Source organism: Mastacembelus armatus, chromosome 21 (genome assembly GCF_900324485.2).
Source record: "Mastacembelus armatus chromosome 21, fMasArm1.2, whole genome shotgun sequence".
In the NCBI taxonomy this organism is placed as follows: domain Eukaryota; kingdom Metazoa; phylum Chordata; class Actinopteri; order Synbranchiformes; family Mastacembelidae; genus Mastacembelus; species Mastacembelus armatus.
Genome location: NC_046653.1, coordinates 12,064,581 through 12,081,441, shown reverse-complemented (window position 1 = coordinate 12,081,441; position 16,861 = coordinate 12,064,581). Strand labels below are relative to the sequence as shown.

The 16,861-nt window shown below is 38.9% G+C and overlaps 1 protein-coding gene across 1 annotated transcript in view; it reads left to right on the top strand.

Moving 5' to 3' along the window:
* abca12 (ATP-binding cassette, sub-family A (ABC1), member 12) overlaps positions 1 to 16,861 on the top strand; it is a 60,292-nt gene that overhangs the window by 954 nt on the left and 42,477 nt on the right. The window contains exons 4-22 of the mRNA XM_026294678.1: positions 1,736 to 1,886; positions 2,681 to 2,805; positions 3,543 to 3,607; positions 3,998 to 4,126; positions 4,308 to 4,501; positions 4,920 to 5,038; positions 5,334 to 5,434; positions 6,302 to 6,448; positions 7,309 to 7,475; positions 7,913 to 8,046; positions 8,749 to 8,864; positions 9,071 to 9,235; positions 9,461 to 9,669; positions 10,062 to 10,195; positions 10,585 to 10,696; positions 11,104 to 15,543; positions 15,885 to 15,997; positions 16,222 to 16,283; positions 16,543 to 16,682. Of these exons, the coding sequence (XP_026150463.1) occupies positions 1,736 to 1,886; positions 2,681 to 2,805; positions 3,543 to 3,607; positions 3,998 to 4,126; positions 4,308 to 4,501; positions 4,920 to 5,038; positions 5,334 to 5,434; positions 6,302 to 6,448; positions 7,309 to 7,475; positions 7,913 to 8,046; positions 8,749 to 8,864; positions 9,071 to 9,235; positions 9,461 to 9,669; positions 10,062 to 10,195; positions 10,585 to 10,696; positions 11,104 to 15,543; positions 15,885 to 15,997; positions 16,222 to 16,283; positions 16,543 to 16,682 (6,823 nt within the window). The remainder of the gene's footprint in view (positions 1 to 1,735; positions 1,887 to 2,680; positions 2,806 to 3,542; positions 3,608 to 3,997; positions 4,127 to 4,307; positions 4,502 to 4,919; positions 5,039 to 5,333; positions 5,435 to 6,301; positions 6,449 to 7,308; positions 7,476 to 7,912; positions 8,047 to 8,748; positions 8,865 to 9,070; positions 9,236 to 9,460; positions 9,670 to 10,061; positions 10,196 to 10,584; positions 10,697 to 11,103; positions 15,544 to 15,884; positions 15,998 to 16,221; positions 16,284 to 16,542; positions 16,683 to 16,861) is intronic.

The window sequence follows — 16,861 nt, the reverse complement described above, 5'->3', positions numbered from 1 at the left end:
ACTATCCAGGTCTGTGTTTAGCTGGTGGTGTGTATTTCAATAGTTATTCATATAGTCTTTTATGTAATTACTGCTGAACTGGCTGGTTCTATATACAGAAAAAATGAGGACATAGACTAAAGCTTTCCATGTAAGATAGTTGGAATGTGTCAAACTCCTGTCAAAACTGCAAAAGCTACAAAGAGAGAGAGCACAGAAAAAGAAAAAGCACATATGGGAGGTTAAAGGCACAAAGTTGGTGACATTCAATGTTCAATTCTAATATACATAGTTCCAATATTAAACTATTATAATGTTGTTAACATGGTGCTTGTTGTCTATTACTTTCTAGCTTAAAGTACAGTTATTCGTCTGCCATAAATTAGGATAATATGTGATAAAGTATGTAAGCTTTTTTTTTTTTTTTTTGGCAATGTAGTTTCTCCAGTGTGCCTGTATATAGAAGCTAGACCAAGAATCTGAACAATAGGCCTTCCCTTCCCTGGTAATTACTAACTTGTGGTTGTTTTGTTCTTTATATGTGCTGGAAGCAGAAATAGCATTGGACCACACCTAAAACACGCAACAAAAGCATCTTCACTATGAATGGCCTGCAGTAGCCTTGAATCATGCTGTATAGAGTTACATATTATTGAGCAGAGTCTAAAGCTATTTTAGATTATCAGACAGGTTCAGTACAGACACCTATGTTCACTATTTAGAGCTATTGAATCATTTCTTCTTTATCTGATTACCATGGAAATGTACAAAAACTAGTTTCCAGGAGCTAGCTCTTCCTGTATTTGGACATGTGCGTATATGCTTTATTTTTTATTTGCTGGAAAGTTCTTCTTAGAAATGTTTTATTTGTCACATCACTGGTTTGCCCCTCTCACAGTGTGATTTTTGAATGTAAGTTGTTAAGAACTAGTTTAAATACCTTTTAAAAAACATTTTTTCTATGTGTAAATTGTACTGTACATTAATTGGATGAAATGGGCTGTGAGAGTTGGTGTGTTTCAGTTTTTTAGGGTTTGTTTTTTAGTTGATATATTCTAGGTTGGACAGTCACTGCCACACATGCCACACCTAAGATTTGCCAAAACTAAATTTGCTGTTCTTCCAAGAGTAAACATTGCTTTCTGAGACACTAATGACAGAAAAGAATATCAGATAGGTAGTGTACCATGACTTTAGTCTATCACACTCCCTTAACTGCCACGTGACATTTATGCCTGGTACATTTCTCTTTCTGTTGAAGTCACATAATAGCTGACATTGTTTTCTCACAAAAGGTTGTACAAATTATTCATTGAGATCAGTGTCAAAAACCTTAAGCTCTTGATCCTGTGGTCAGAGAAATTTCTATATAGTGAACAACTCATCAAACATTGAGTAGTGATTTAGGCAAAGTCATAGAAGCATGCTGATCCAAAACAAAGCATAGAAAGTGAAATCTTCCTCCAAAATGCAAATTTTAAATAATTTTTTTTTTCTTCTTGTCCATGATTCTCTGTATTATTATTATTACTCTGTAATATTCTAGGTTGACATGAACAGATGTACAGTGAAGTGTGATGATATTTATTTACTTTCTGCATACAGTTGTAATTCTTTTGAAGTAGTCCACGAAAAAACGTTTTGCCAAATTTACAGTCAAGGCCACACCCTCGTGGGGATTTTAGAACAATTTTTGATGAAAGCGGTATTTTCAGTAATGCTCACCACAGTAACCACTTTGTCACGTCTCCCCCAGGTTATGTGGCACCTCGAAACCTACCCAGCACAGGGTTCTTCCCTTTCCTGCAGACCCTCATGTGCACCACAGACAGCAGCTGTCAGAGCACGTCCCGTCTGGTGTATCCAAATGCATCCACGTCTGCTCAGAAAAGCTCAGAGAGTTCAAGGTAACTCAGTGTTTTGCAGTACATACTGATGACCTGTGTTGGGCCTGTGCTGCAGAAATACAAACAGTACATGTTTGAAACAGAAGAGTCACAAAGGAGAGAGACGCAACTCAGCATAGCAGCATCACATCACATGTGATAGTCAGCATTCATGGAAATGTATCTATAGCAGACATTTCCTTGAATAGGAAGAGAAACCTCACTGTACTTTCTTTAAGGCGACTCTCTCAACACTTTAGGTACCTTTAGTTCTGTCTGTTTTGTTAGTTGCGGGGTTAAATACCAACATTAAATAGAGGGATTTGCTCAGAGTAGTTTTTTTCTGCTTTTATCATTTATCTAAAGTAGAGTCATTAAATTCCACAAGGATGAACAATAGTTGGTTGGTAGAAAAACCTGTTTGTCTCACCTTCAGTGTGCTGAGGAATGCCCATTTGTACTTATCTCCAGCTCATCTAATCTTTACCTAGACTTTTGCTTTAATCAAGCTCTTGATTTGCCACAGTATTTCCCTTGGAGTATTAAATCAAAATGATGAATTTGTCAGTTTAGCCACTAGCAGCAACATCATGAGAGCAAATGCTAGTTGTCGTTATACCTTTCAAGAAGTTTAAATCCTTCCATTCAGCACAGTACAGTGATAGCTATTTAGCTAAGAGGACAAACTGCTTTATTGAAAGGTGACTTAAACACTGTATAGAAAAGCCCTCTTAAACTATTTGTTGTTTAAAATGACACATCCTAGATTAGATGTCTTTATTACCTGATATGATCCTTTTGATTCTGTGTGACAGGTCACTATTTTTGAGGGGTTCTCCTCTGGCAGACCTGATCCAAGGCCAAAGTTTTTTTGACATGACTCTCCCCAATGGCTCCAGCATCGATCCTGCACTGACTGCAGTCTTGAATAACTTTTTGGGTACGTAATCCTCCTTCACAAATCCTTCTTTGCACATAAAATACCAAAATCCCATTTTCCGTGTTTTCACGCCTCCACCTCTGGGTCAATTATGCATTTTATTTAAACTTTATTTTCATGTTATTCCACAAAACACCATGTGGTTATTTTTTGTGGCTGAGAACTATTTTAAGAGGACTGATTTGAAACTAACCTCCTAGCTAAGACCTGGTGTTAAGATATAAACCAGCATAACGTCATTAATCTAACTTAGTTAATTAAAAGGTAACTTCAAACCAGCTCACTTCTGTGTAAAAAAAAAAAAAACACACACACACACAACAGGAGAGAGACAGGTGTACCTGTGGTTTGGAAGCTCCACCTGAGCTCATGGAAGCAAATTATTGGAGGTCTATGGTCATGTGAGAGCTGTCAGAGTGGACAGCTGTGTAGAGCCAGATGTTCTCCTCTTGCTGTGCAGATTGCTGCTGCAGTAATCATGGTCTTCTTAGCCTCCCACCTTTTAGAGCCCTCCCTCCACACCAACACAATGACAGAAGAGTGAAACTCGAAAAAAAAAAAAAAAACTGAGAAAAACATCCATTTAAAAAAATTGTAATTTTGTTTGTAATGCCAAAGTATTTAGTCTATTTAGTTCAAAAAATTGGTGAACTTTGTCCTCCTCATGTTGGCGTTATAAGATGACTATGATATTACAGTAAGGCATTTTGTCCCAAAATGTGTTCTTTGTGCTAAAGGTTTATCTTTCCAAGGGAGGCCTGACAACATCTCTCTGATGGCTGACATCAATACCACTCTTCAGGTGGGTATTATAAAACTGTAATGGGAGGAACACAAAGCTGAGAACTTTTTTTTCCTTCTTAATCAAGAGTCATAGCATTGAACCTTTTTTGTTCTCATATAGAGATAAAATTTAATAGAAGGTCAACTCTGACAAAAAGCTTTATAGAAAGTCTGTTTAAAATAAAGGTTACTGTATATTGCATGCAGTAGGACATTGTATTTTGAGTTGAATGGAAAATACAGTAGCAGTAGCCAATATCATTTCATGTTTAATTCATTCATTTTTAATTAAATATGACATTTATGCTTAGAAAATAAAAATATTGTATGAATTTACTTTTTGAATGAGTATCTTTACGTAATAAAAGCTTCTAATCATCAAAATCTATATAAACCATGTCCCATGCAGGAGTCAGAGAACCTGTTGAAGAAGGCCATCTGTAACATGGCTCTGCCCATGATAAACTCCTCTACTGTGGTCACCTTCTGCAATTCCAACAGCACAGTGTTTGAATTCTCGCTCCAAATACTCAATCAGGTTTGTATGTGTGTTGTGGTGTTCGCTTCAGTGTTGACAGTATGTGAGTTTGTGTTTGCATGTTTCAGCTTGTAGTTATCAGTGCGGTGCGATCAGACTATCTTCTTTTTTTAAAAGCTTTTGCGCAAACTGGTGTATTCATAATTGTTTAGCTGACTGCGATGTTGCGTGTCTTTGTCAGATGCTGACGGACCTGATGGTAACAAAACCAGATCAGGTTATGCAGGGTGTTGGCATGGCGATGGTGGCGTTCAGTCAGCTGCAAAATCAGACGTCACTGTGGGAAAGCCTTCTAGCTTTTCCCCGGCTCTTCTCTTCTGATGCTGTTCAACAAACGCTGGGCAGCACAAAGACCATCCTCACCAGCTTACAGAGGTAATGTACTTTCAGTGACAGAGAAATTAATGCCTACCAGAAATACAATCAACAGAGCGGTCTGTAAATCCTGTATTTGCCCACAGCACTCTGCTTTAAGAAGCTTGAAGACTTTTGCTGATGTTTCATGTTATGGCAGTTTTATCATTGTTTTGTTTTTTGTTTTTTTTTTCTATCTTTCTATGGCCAAAAGCAGCTTTATTGACTATTTTGGTGTAAATGTAGTGCAGTTTAAATATACTGAGCTGAAGTGAAGTAAAATAAAATCGACCCCTGGTAAATTCAAAGCTATGTTGGTATTGGCTTTCAAATAGGCAGCCTTGTTTGTGAGCCATAATATCTGGGACTTCAGGGTTTAGATACTGTGTGTGTCTGTTTTGTGTTGAGCATGAACTGTTGTCCCTTGTGATCTTTCTAGTGCTATGCAAGTTATCCAGAGCAACTTCCCAGATGCTGGTGCCTCAGTTTCCACTATGCCTCCACTGTTTGCTGGAGGCATCAATCTCATCCAGTATGTTCAAGAATGGCCTGGAAAAGGTAACGCAAGTAGCTGTTGTGATCATAAGTCATGTGTTATCCTCAAAGTTAACAATTTTGAGAATATTTTTAATGGAATAATTTTAATGTATATTAAGTTTAAGTATGCAGGTCAATAAACCACTGATTGCTTGTAGTGTTATGGCATAAATTCACATCTTTACAGTGAAGTCATGAGACCCTGCTGTTTTGGAGAACAGTGTAAACCTAGATCACCTTTGCTACTCTTGCTACTTCAAGAGAAATATTGTCAGGCATGTTCTGTCCTGATATGCAGTGATTTGATTCTGCTTAGATGCATACATTCCCCTCGGAGAAATTGTCACTCTGCAGAATGACTCACTAAATGGACTGGTGAAAAATATACTGCAAGGGGTGCAGATACCACTGGATCAGGTACGTGTTGGACAAACTCATCATATATCCCCACACATATTGAACAAAAAAAAAATGAAATGACATATGGCATGTTTACAGTATTATATCCATCTGCATTAGATGCCTTTTCAGAAAATCTTTTTCACACTGTGTAGAAATTTGTTTAATTTCTTTTTGCCATGTTGCTAATTTCATACTATACCAATTTTCAAGACTGTAATAAACAGCTGCTCTGTTCTCAGTTTTACCAAACTGGTCAATGCAGTTTTACCTTCTAGTAAACAGGTTTCTTGAATCTCAGTAGGAAATCAGATCTGATTAATATTAATTTCCCCTGGAAAGGAAGAGTTTAAGATTTGGGGAAATGGTTTTTTGCTTTCTCTCTGAGAGTGAGGAGACAGAAAGAGAAGTACAGCTGTACATTAAGTACATATCTGAATGACAAAGAGGGAAATGATCTTACTCTGTTTAAAGGCAATAAAACCTGCCTGCCAACACCTCTAACACTCAGTAGTTAATTTATGTCTTGTTTGTTCAAACTGTACAAAGACTGAAGTGTGAAAATAACAATCTGTCATTTTATGAGGGTTGTGCAACAGAAAAAGTCTTGGCTGCCAACCAGCAGACACTAATCCTGAGCAAAAAATCCATAAAGCATACATGTATGCTGTCCTGGCTGTAACTTCACATTAAACTGATGTATCCTATATGTGATGATAGTGATATGATAATGGTATTTGCAACTGAACAAATACTCCCAAGTATACTACCAAGAATATTAAACTATTCATTTGAAGTAACACAGTTGTATTGGGTATTTGTAGTAACAGTTCTTTCCACCACTTTAATAAGAGTTTGACACTATAACTGTCCTCCATGTTTTAGGCTATCGGCTTGGCATTGGACAAGAGCACAGTGCTGTCCTACTTGTGTAACGGCAGCAATAACTCTGTTTTGCTAGCAGCAGCGTGCCCTACAGGCATTATGGATATGGTTCTGCGTTGGATCAGCCCTGACAAGGTTGCAAAGCAGGTAGGGAAGAAATATATCTATGTTATTAATAACAAAGAGAACCATATACTTAAGAAAAACTAATTGACATTGTTATGTTTTTCCTGTACTCTTTTCTTTTTCATTCTCACTGTTTAGAATGCTGACTGTCAGTGCTCCTCTGTTTTTCATAATTGACATACTTAAGTGTCACTTTCACAAGCGCCTAGATTCGGAGTGCACCAAATAATTAGTCTGCAACTGCAAGAAAGCTGTTGGCCATAGCAGCAAGCAACTGCAACTCCCAGGCTGCACCTGGAAAAGTAGCACTGCCACTACAGTAGATGTGTTTAGATGAGATAATGAGGCTGTTAGTTAACACGGTTATTTCATATTGTGCATTTGCTCAAACAATAAGCCAAATATCAATTAATTATCTAATGACGCTGGCATATACTGTAGCAAAGCTGTGATGTCATCTTCTGGTTCAGTGCTCTGCTGCTGATGACCTGTAGTACAGTGTTGGTGATTAACCAGTATTCAGCTTCCATAACAAGTGATTAAATCTCTATAGAATCATCATTAACAACTGCCATAATTTACTTTTAGCACCAAATATTGCTTAATTATAAAATATACAATATTATAAAATAACAACTGCAGGTTAGGTTCCATTGGTGACTCTAAATTGGCGACAGCAGCTGTCTTTATGTGTCAGCGCTATGATACACTCCAGGGAGTACCACGCTGTGTTAGCTGGGATTGGGTTTAGCACTGCTGCCACCCCATATAGAATAAGCAGTATAAATAATAAATGGATGCATGGATGTTTTTGAAATACTTTTTGTGTATAATGCATTATTCTTAAATAATTTTGGCATCTCTTTTCTTTTTATTCTCAGGCTCTACTGATATGGAGTAAGAAGGTTGCTCAACAAGATGTGTCCTTCGTCAAAGGGTTGCTGAGCAGTCTGAGTGGAGGTTCATCCTCAGGGGGACCAGGAACATCCACCACAGCGAGGAAGCGTCGTAGCATAGATACACAACCACAAAACATCGAAGAGGAACTGTAAGTTCAGTATTACAATATAAAGTACTATATACCTGTATATTGCCAGTAAATCTTTTAAGAGCAAATGAAATGTAGCAAATGAATGGACTTCCCTGTTTATGATTAATATAATACAGTTTTCTGTTCAGTTCAGACATATAAGTAGTAGTTCTAGTAATTAATGGTCAGTGGTACAAAGTGTCAGAGGACTGAAAACTGAAAATGAATGTAAAGGTCAGAAATCAGTTGGCTGCAATTGACGAAATCACCAGCATTGTGTCCAGACTCCACTTTACTTAAGAAAACCAGTGACTGAGGAATTAATTGATCTTTAGCACATTTGAGGTTAAATATAAGAGGCCTATAATCGGTAAAACAGTTCTCCTTAATTCTAGTGTCCACAGTAATGTGAACAATTTGCACTTTAACTTGAGTCTGGATATCTGCTTTGGCAGGTTTTTGAGCATAGGCCAAGTGGTGATGGAGGTTATAGAATTTGTCCCTGAGGTGGATATGGTTGTCCAGAACATGCTCAGAACTGCCTTTCAGTCCATGAAGACAGCAACGCTGGCCCTCGAAACTGCTGAAGGTAAACCTCTTCAATCATTACATAAATAGTTTCAACATAACATCTTTTGTTTTAAACACTGCTAAATAGATCTAGTGTTTTCTTTCTTATTCCTACTGATGGCCTCAGGCCCAGACAACATTATTTCCTGTGAAGGTAAATTTAACAATTTGATAAAGAAATCTGAATTAAGACGTAAACAGTAAACACAAGCTATTGGCATCACCCCTTACATGAAACAGCAAGAGCAAGGAACCTAAATCTACTAGTTTACTAGTACTAGTCTATTTCCCACAGGGCACTCTGCTTCAGTCACACTGTTAATGCTAAGTAGAATACCTGCTGTATATTGTGCAACCTAGAGGTGAATGGAACCAGTTCACACCCTTTCTCAAGGGGGAGATGAAAGAAAGAAAATGTTGAACTAAAGTAGGACTGTAGGTGTTACCATCCAGGAAATAAATGGGTATACACCCTCCTCCCCGCCCAGACACACACACACACACGCACACACATACACACAAAGGAAACTTATAATACAAACACAAAAAACCTTTCAGACATATTATTCAACACAAGTAAAGGTCATATTAGTGATGGAATATTTTGAAAATGAACTTTTGTAGCCTAAATCAAATTTGTATTACAGAATATGACAATAGTCAACTGACCTAGTGTTGTCTCTGCTGTATGTTTATTCTTTACATTCTTATTGGTTTACAGAAATGATCGTCAGTGTCCTGAAAGAAGCCGAGCATTTCCAAGCATTGACAAACCAGTCTAAAGCAAGCCCTTGGATTGATCCTCTCCTGGACGATGTGATGGAAATAGTTATGAAGGTGTCCTAGTAGTACTGTATATCAACTGACTTTGCATCTTTGTGTGATAATTTGTTGAAGAAGTGACTAACATGACTGACTAAACACCTGCCATAACTGTGTAACAATTACGTGAAATGTTCCTGTTTTCCTCTATGGAAAATATTAAAGGCAAACAAATGCATAACATCATTTGACAAACATAAATTTTTTTGCCACTCTATTAGAGTCTGGCATCTCAGTCTGTAACATGTGAAGAGCTCCTGGATCCCTTCAAGCGGGTTTTAAGCAATGATAGCGTGACAATCGAGGTGTTCAGATTGGTGATTTGCCAAAACAACTCAACTCCACAACAAACTATACAGACGGACTGGCTGTCACTGATTCAGAAGGTAAAAGCTATTGAGATCAATTTGAAGAGTTTCGTTCATTTTTTTCTGATAAAAAAAAAAAATTGCTGCCTAAAACTCCCTCACTATATGAAAAAAACATAAATGATTTTGTTTCCTTGTCCAACTCCAAGATTTGAGTTTCAGCCAACTTTGTGATTCTCTATGTAACATTCAACAGGAGGAGTCAAAGTGCCTTTAATCTTATTTCATCATATGTTTCCACAGGCAAAAGACATTTACAGCAATCTCACAGACCAAGCAGACTACAATGCAACACTTCCCATGATTCTTGCTGAGTGGAAGAAATTGTACAATAACAGCCTGCAGTTTCCAGTGCTTTTGGACAGACTGACCACCGAGCTGGGGAAAGTGGATTGGATTTACTGGATGTCAGAGAATGACACTGAAAATTTTGCTGAGGCTCTTCTAAAAAGGTCTGGAGAAAGTGTTAATTATGTAACAGTACCTGTTTTTTTATTCCAAAGGGCTACTGTGCTCTGCATATTTGTTTCTGATTTGAACAAATGATTGATTACAATTTGTCACATACTTCTACTGTATTACTGTTTTGTAATTAAGAGTCTTATAGTCTTAAAATGAATTGAAATGAAAAATTGAAATGAAATTGAATGAAAATTTTTTATCAGTGAAGAAATTTGATTTAAGTTTGACAGCGCTATGCAAATGACCTGTTTCAGTGTTTTTAATGGAAAAAAAATAACAGGATATTTGATTTTTCTCCATGATAATATGTGCAAGGTCAAATTTCATGCTGCTGGTTATCATTTCACCCTCTCAAGACTGTTTTGCTTTGCTTTGTTTGTAGGGCTTCCACGTTCATGGTGAATTTTGGAGAAACGCTAGAGAAGAGTCCACTGTGGCCAGACATAAAAGACTATTTTCACTCAATTTACTGGATTTTGAACTACAGTCCTGGTGGCACACCTCTACCTGGAGACTGTAAGTCCACTTTCTTCTCTTCTCTTCTCTTCTCTTCTCTTCTCTTCTCTTCTCTTCTCTTCTCTTCTCTTCTCTTCTCTTCTCTTCTCTTCTCCTCTCCTCTCCTCTCCTCTCCTCTCCTCTCCTCTCCTCTCCTCTCCTCTCCTCTCCTCTCCTCTTCTCTTCTCTTCTCTTCTCTTCTCTTCTCTTCTCTTTTCTCTTTTCTCTTCATGTTACTACTGTAACAACCCTAATGTCACATGTTACTACTGTAACATGCTGCCCAGTAAAATATGTCCAGAGTCACGATGTGGAGTAAACACCCCAAATTAAGTGCTGATTTATTTAACATTGTGAAATAAATACAATAAATTCAAGTATATATGTAATATGTTAATTTTTCCCTTTAGGTTCTGTTAACAACTCCACCATGGCCTTTCACTGTGATACTGGTTTGAACTGGACACAGTTTGTTCAAGCACTCACCCAGACTCTGATGTCACCAAGGCAAGGCCTGGTGAAGTAAGTGACAAAATCAGTTTTAATCACATAATGTGTTATTGAATGTGTGTGTGTACCTGAATTTTCTTTCAACTGTTTTCAATAAGACTCTGGTAGCCTGGCTAACTGGGAAAAAAGGTAGTTTAGAAGCTACAGCACATGGTGAACTATTTTTTTACAGGACAACACTCCAGTAGCTCAACACGCAATTATTATAAAAGTTAAAGCAATTGCCAGTTTTTTTTTCCCACTTCGGCTTTTGTGTGGATTAAACAAAGAGGATATAATATTTTACTTTTTGAGCTTGACCGGTGCTGGTAGGCAGTTTTCTTTGCACAGAGTCAGGTTAGCAGTTTATCATTGGTCTTCCTGTTCAAGACACATGAGATTCTGACATGTTATCTTTCCCTCTTCTCTTTTCTTTGCAGTTGTCTCAATGGAACTCTGAATCTGTTGCAGCACCTGTATGGTGACATCTATAAAGATCTGGCAGCATCATATATGAAACAAGAAATCACAGATGGAAACGTGTCCTACCTGATTAACCAGACACGTAACCTGGATGAGCTTTTCAGGTTTATCACCACCCTTCCTGATGGCAGCATCACTAACCCTAATGTCACACTTCACCTCCTCAGTAACCTGTTAAAGCCCATAGATCTGGCACCACTGCTGCCTCTGTTCCTACGTGATGAACCCCTGAATGTTTCCACGGTGATTGATATTGCCTCAAAGTTTGGCAGGCTCAACCAGCAGTTTTTTACCTTCAATGAGACAGACCCATCAGTGCCTGAGCTTGAACAGCTGATAAAGCAATTCCTCTCCTTGAAGTGTAATCTCACCCTGTCTCTCTCCCACATCATGGCTTACAGTCTGCTCACCTATTCTGACTATGGCAATGTGTCCCATCTCAGAGAATCCATGCAGCCTTTCACCAACCAGACCACAAAAGGCATTGTGGAGAGTGTCCTGAGTGCCATGGAGCTACTGAAGACAATAATGGACTTTCCAAATGTTGATCCAGCTAAAATCATTCTAGCATACCTACGTCAGCTTCACAACTTTATGATGTCTCTGTTCAAATTCCAAAAAATTGAACAAGATCTTTTACAAAGTGGGCAACTGACCACAGGACAAGTCACTCATCTCCAAATGCTTTCAAAGAACCTCCTCCACCTTCTATCCCCAGAGAGCCTTCAGAACCTTTCTCACTCTGGACCAGATGCTGCCCTGAGCATCGTTTTCCAGAAGGTTGTTACCTTCCTACCACCTGCACTACAACAGAATGCTTCTCGCTTTTTCCAGGATTTCAAATCCCTGCAGGATCAAATGACCAGATGTGCAGAAGGCCAGAACTGTTTGGCTAACATCTCCAAAATCTTCACATTCCTGGATCAGATATTAGACACATTGCTCTCTGACAATGGAAACATCACCTTCCAAAAAAATGGCAGCTTCCAGATAGCTACAAACAACTCTGTTCTGTGGCAATTTGAAAATGAAGAAATTGCAAACATTCTCCTCTCACGCCTTCGGTTCCATGATGATGCAGACTATGCAGAAACATTCAAACAAACTCTTAAATTCATCCAATTCGTCATGGTCACACCAAATATTTCTGTGACAGATATCCAAAGTGCTCTGAGACAGTTAAACCTAACCCTTGATGGACTGAAGAACATTTCTGCACTAGTGAAAGTTGCCAACAAAACTGACCTGATAGTTAATATAATGGAGATTGTCAATGCTAGTCAGTGTCTTGTACCAGAGGCTGACTCAATGGTGACGGTCCAGTGTGTCATGGGATTAGTAAACGAGGTCTGCAGTTTTCTGACAGATCTACCTGAGCTCCATAATGAAACAACCATCATCTCCCTCATCCCAATAATAATCAATTCAACTATCCAAGACATTGTCCACATTAACTTCAGCTCCAATCCAAATGACATTTTTGCAGCGACGTTGGACAAGATCCTGGACAATGTCAAGATGACCCTTCAGCTGAACCAGCTGAACACTACAGAGATCATGAATGAAATTAAAATGGCAGAGGGTGTGACACAACTGATCTTCAACAACTTCCTCCACCTTCTATCCCCAGAGAGCCTTCAGAACCTTTCTCACTCTGGACCAGATGCTGCCCTGAGCATCGTTTTCCAGAAGGTTGTTACCTTCCTACCACCTGCACTACAACAGAAAGCTTCTAGCGTTTTCCAGGATTTCAAATCCCTGCAGGATCAAATGACCAGATGTGCAGAAGGCCAGAACTGTTTGGCTAACATCTCCAAAATCTTCACATTCCTGGATCAGATATTAGACACATTGCTCTCTGACAATGGAAACATCACCTTCCAAAAAAATGGCAGCTTCCAGATAGCTACAAACAACTCTGTTCTGTGGCAATTTGAAAATGAAGAAATTGCAAACATTCTCCTCTCACGCCTTCGGTTCCATGATGATGCAGACTATGCAGAAACATTCAAACAAACTCTTAAATTCATCCAATTCGTCATGGTCACACCAAATATTTCTGTGACAGATATCCAAAGTGCTCTGAGACAGTTAAACCTAACCCTTGATGGACTGAAGAACATTTCTGCACTAGTGAAAGTTGCCAACATAACCGACCTGATAGTTAATATAATGGAGATTGTCAATGCTAGTCAGTGTCTTGTACCAGAGGCTGACTCAATGGTGACGGTCCAGTGTGTCATGGGATTAGTAAACGAGGTCTGCAGTTTTCTGACAGATCTACCTGAGCTCCATAATGAAACAACCATCATCTCTCTCATCCCAATAATAATCAATTCAACTATCCAAGACATTGTCCACATTAACTTCAGCTCCAATCCAAATGACATTTTTGCAGCGACGTTGGACAAGATCCTGGGCAATGTCAAGATGACCCTTCAGCTGAACCAGCTGAACACTACAGAGATCATGAATGAAATTAAAATGGCAGAGGGTGTGACACAACTGATCTTCAACAACTTCCTCCACCTTCTATCCCCAGAGAGCCTTCAGAACCTTTCTCACTCTGGACCAGATGCTGCCCTGAGCATCGTTTTCCAGAAGGTTGTTACCTTCCTACCACCTGCACTACAACAGAAAGCTTCTAGCTTTTTCCAGGATTTCAAATCCCTGCAGGATCAAATGACCAGATGTGCAGAAGGCCAGAACTGTTTGGCTAACATCTCCAAAATCTTCACATTCCTGGATCAGATATTAGACACATTGCTCTCTGACAATGGAAACATCACCTTCCAAAAAAATGGCAGCTTCCAGATAGCTACAAACAACTCTGTTCTGTGGCAATTTGAAAATGAAGAAATTGCAAACATTCTCCTCTCACGCCTTCGGTTCCATGATGATGCAGACTATGCAGAAACATTCAAACAAACTCTTAAATTCATCCAATTCGTCATGGTCACACCAAATATTTCTGTGACAGATATCCAAAGTGCTCTGAGACAGTTAAACCTAACCCTTGATGGACTGAAGAACATTTCTGCACTAGTGAAAGTTGCCAACATAACCGACCTGATAGTTAATATAATGGACATTGTCAATGCTAGTCAGTGTCTTGTACCAGAGGCTGACTCAATGGTGACGGTCCAGTGTGTCATGGGATTAGTAAACGAGGTCTGCAGTTTTCTGACAGATCTACCTGAGCTCCATAATGAAACAACCATCATCTCTCTCATCCCAATAATAATCAATTCAACTATCCAAGACATTGTCCACATTAACTTCAGCTCCAATCCAAATGACATTTTTGCAGCGACGTTGGACAAGATCCTGGACAATGTCAAGATGACCCTTCAGCTGAACCAGCTGAACACTACAGAGATCATGAATGAAATTAAAATGGTGGAAGGTCTGATACAACTGGTCATCAACATGGAACCATTTAACAATCTTAACACCACCTTGATGATGAACCCTTTACATGCCGAGAAGGTATATCTGGAAATTGTGGAATGGTACTTGAAAAAAGTCGAAAATGTCACCAGCACCAGCTCCGTGTCACAGCTCCTCCAGCCATATTTCTACCTCACACAAATGCAATTGACATTGCAACTGGCACAGACAGATTTCTCATTGTTTTTCAGTAACCAGGTTGAGTCCCTGATGAACAGTCTCCAGTACCCAGTAGATGGCGAAGGAGTGAGTAAAATAGGCCACACAGCAGTTGAGATTCTCCTGCATCTAATTGACTTCATCAAGGAAAACCTTCAGAATCACGTCATATCAGAGTCATTGTTCAACACAACCGTTCTGAATGCTACTGCACTTCAAATAGACCAATACCTTGACCTCATAGAGAAGTGGATAAAACAACCTAATGTCTCTTTGGTCCTCACTAAGATGTTCCAGTGGGGAAATTCCTCCATGAATGTCTCCACCCAAGTGAAAGACGTGGAGCAGCTGATGCAACAGATGAACTTCCTCAGTGATGAACAATTGGCTTACCTCTCTGTCATTGCCAATATCACCCAGGCCCTGAGCGAAGCCCTAATGGTGGCAGAGCAGCCAAATGGCTTACAGAGTGATGACTTCTTTGCTGCCATCTTCAAAGCTGAACAAAGTGCTATGCAGATCCTGACTGGATTCACAGGCCCCCTGTCACTTTCTCTGCAACAAAACATCCTGGAATTTGTGGAGGGTTCATTAAAGCTCATAGTCCAACCAGAAATGAGTTTTGCCTCATCCCGCAACATCTCCCTCCTCATCCTGAAAAGAGCTGAGGGCATCATTGGACAAAGAGTACCTATGTTCAGTGAATACCTGCTCTATGGTATAAAAATAGGAACTACATATTTTGAGAGCATCTCCTCAACTGGGACACCAGACAACTGGAATCAGATGTGAGTGATACAGCTATTTTAGATAGATAGATAGATAGATAGATAGATAGATAGATAGATAGATAGATAGATAGATAGATAGATAGATAGATAGATAGATAGTGGTATTTTATTTGAGTGGTATAAACAAGATAAATAATTGAATAGGGTCAAAATAAATCTGTAGCTGTTGGTTGTCTACTAGGGATACTACTGGCGAGTAAAATAAATGCATATGTAGTTTAATTTAATGCATGCCTGCAATTGAATCCTCTTCAATCTTTGACACGATTTGGAGAGACATGGTGACCTTTGATGAGACACTTTCAGATTTGACATATCGATGTACTTTGTTTCTTAAGAATTATGAATGAGCTGAAGACAGTCCAGAGCCTCCTGCCACTAAACAGCACGGCCCAGATCTACATTTCTGCACTCATTAACATCACTCACTTTGTCTTGGAGTCTTCCCGAGGTAAGTCGGCTTCTTAGAGTCACAGTAGGTGGACAGCATGTTGAATCCTGATGAACTCTGAGTGAGGATTGTGTATTTCATCTTTCAGCTGTTGATGCCAGACAGCCTAAGATCTATGGCTCAAAGTACCACATAATGTAGCTAACAGAGAGGTTTTTGTTTGTATGTTTCACAAAGATGCCAAAGCCCAAATTGTGAATAATAGATAATTCTTGTAATTTCAGGCAACACGAGTCTCTGGACAGGCTTTGTGTTAGCAGAAAATGTAACCACAAATATGGTCCAGGTGAGGCTTAACATGAGTCTGAGAAGCTGATTATTTTTACTTTGAAATTCTTTTTTAATTGTGTTTAGTGTGAATGGATATGACACATTAGATTACACTGAAAATGAAATGCTGATTAAACATCTGTTTACTGTCATCTCTGTTAACATTAAAACAGTTGGCCAAACAATTGAAACCCAACCCTTGTAGTTAAGGTTTCATATTAAATCACAGGAAAATCTGTTTGAGATGATCATTTTTCCCCCTTTTCTATTGTCAGATGGGTAAACTCTTGAGTGCTCTTTGGTCATCCAACTTCGGAGGCCCAAACACACAAACAACTCTTCCATCTCTAGAGGGCTTAGCTGCAGTCCTGGAGCAGGTGATGACTGGGACGGCACATCAAGACACGTGGGATAAGTAAGTTTTTATTTGCCATTTGTAATGGAAACAAACACATTATATTATATATTATATAAATTACTGTATATTGTGCTGGTTAGATAACTTGTATTTGTGTCAGTGAGACAAATTTTCATTCTGTTTTTTATAATAATAAAGACTGCTGATCACTTGTCTCAGTGGTTGCCCTAAACCAG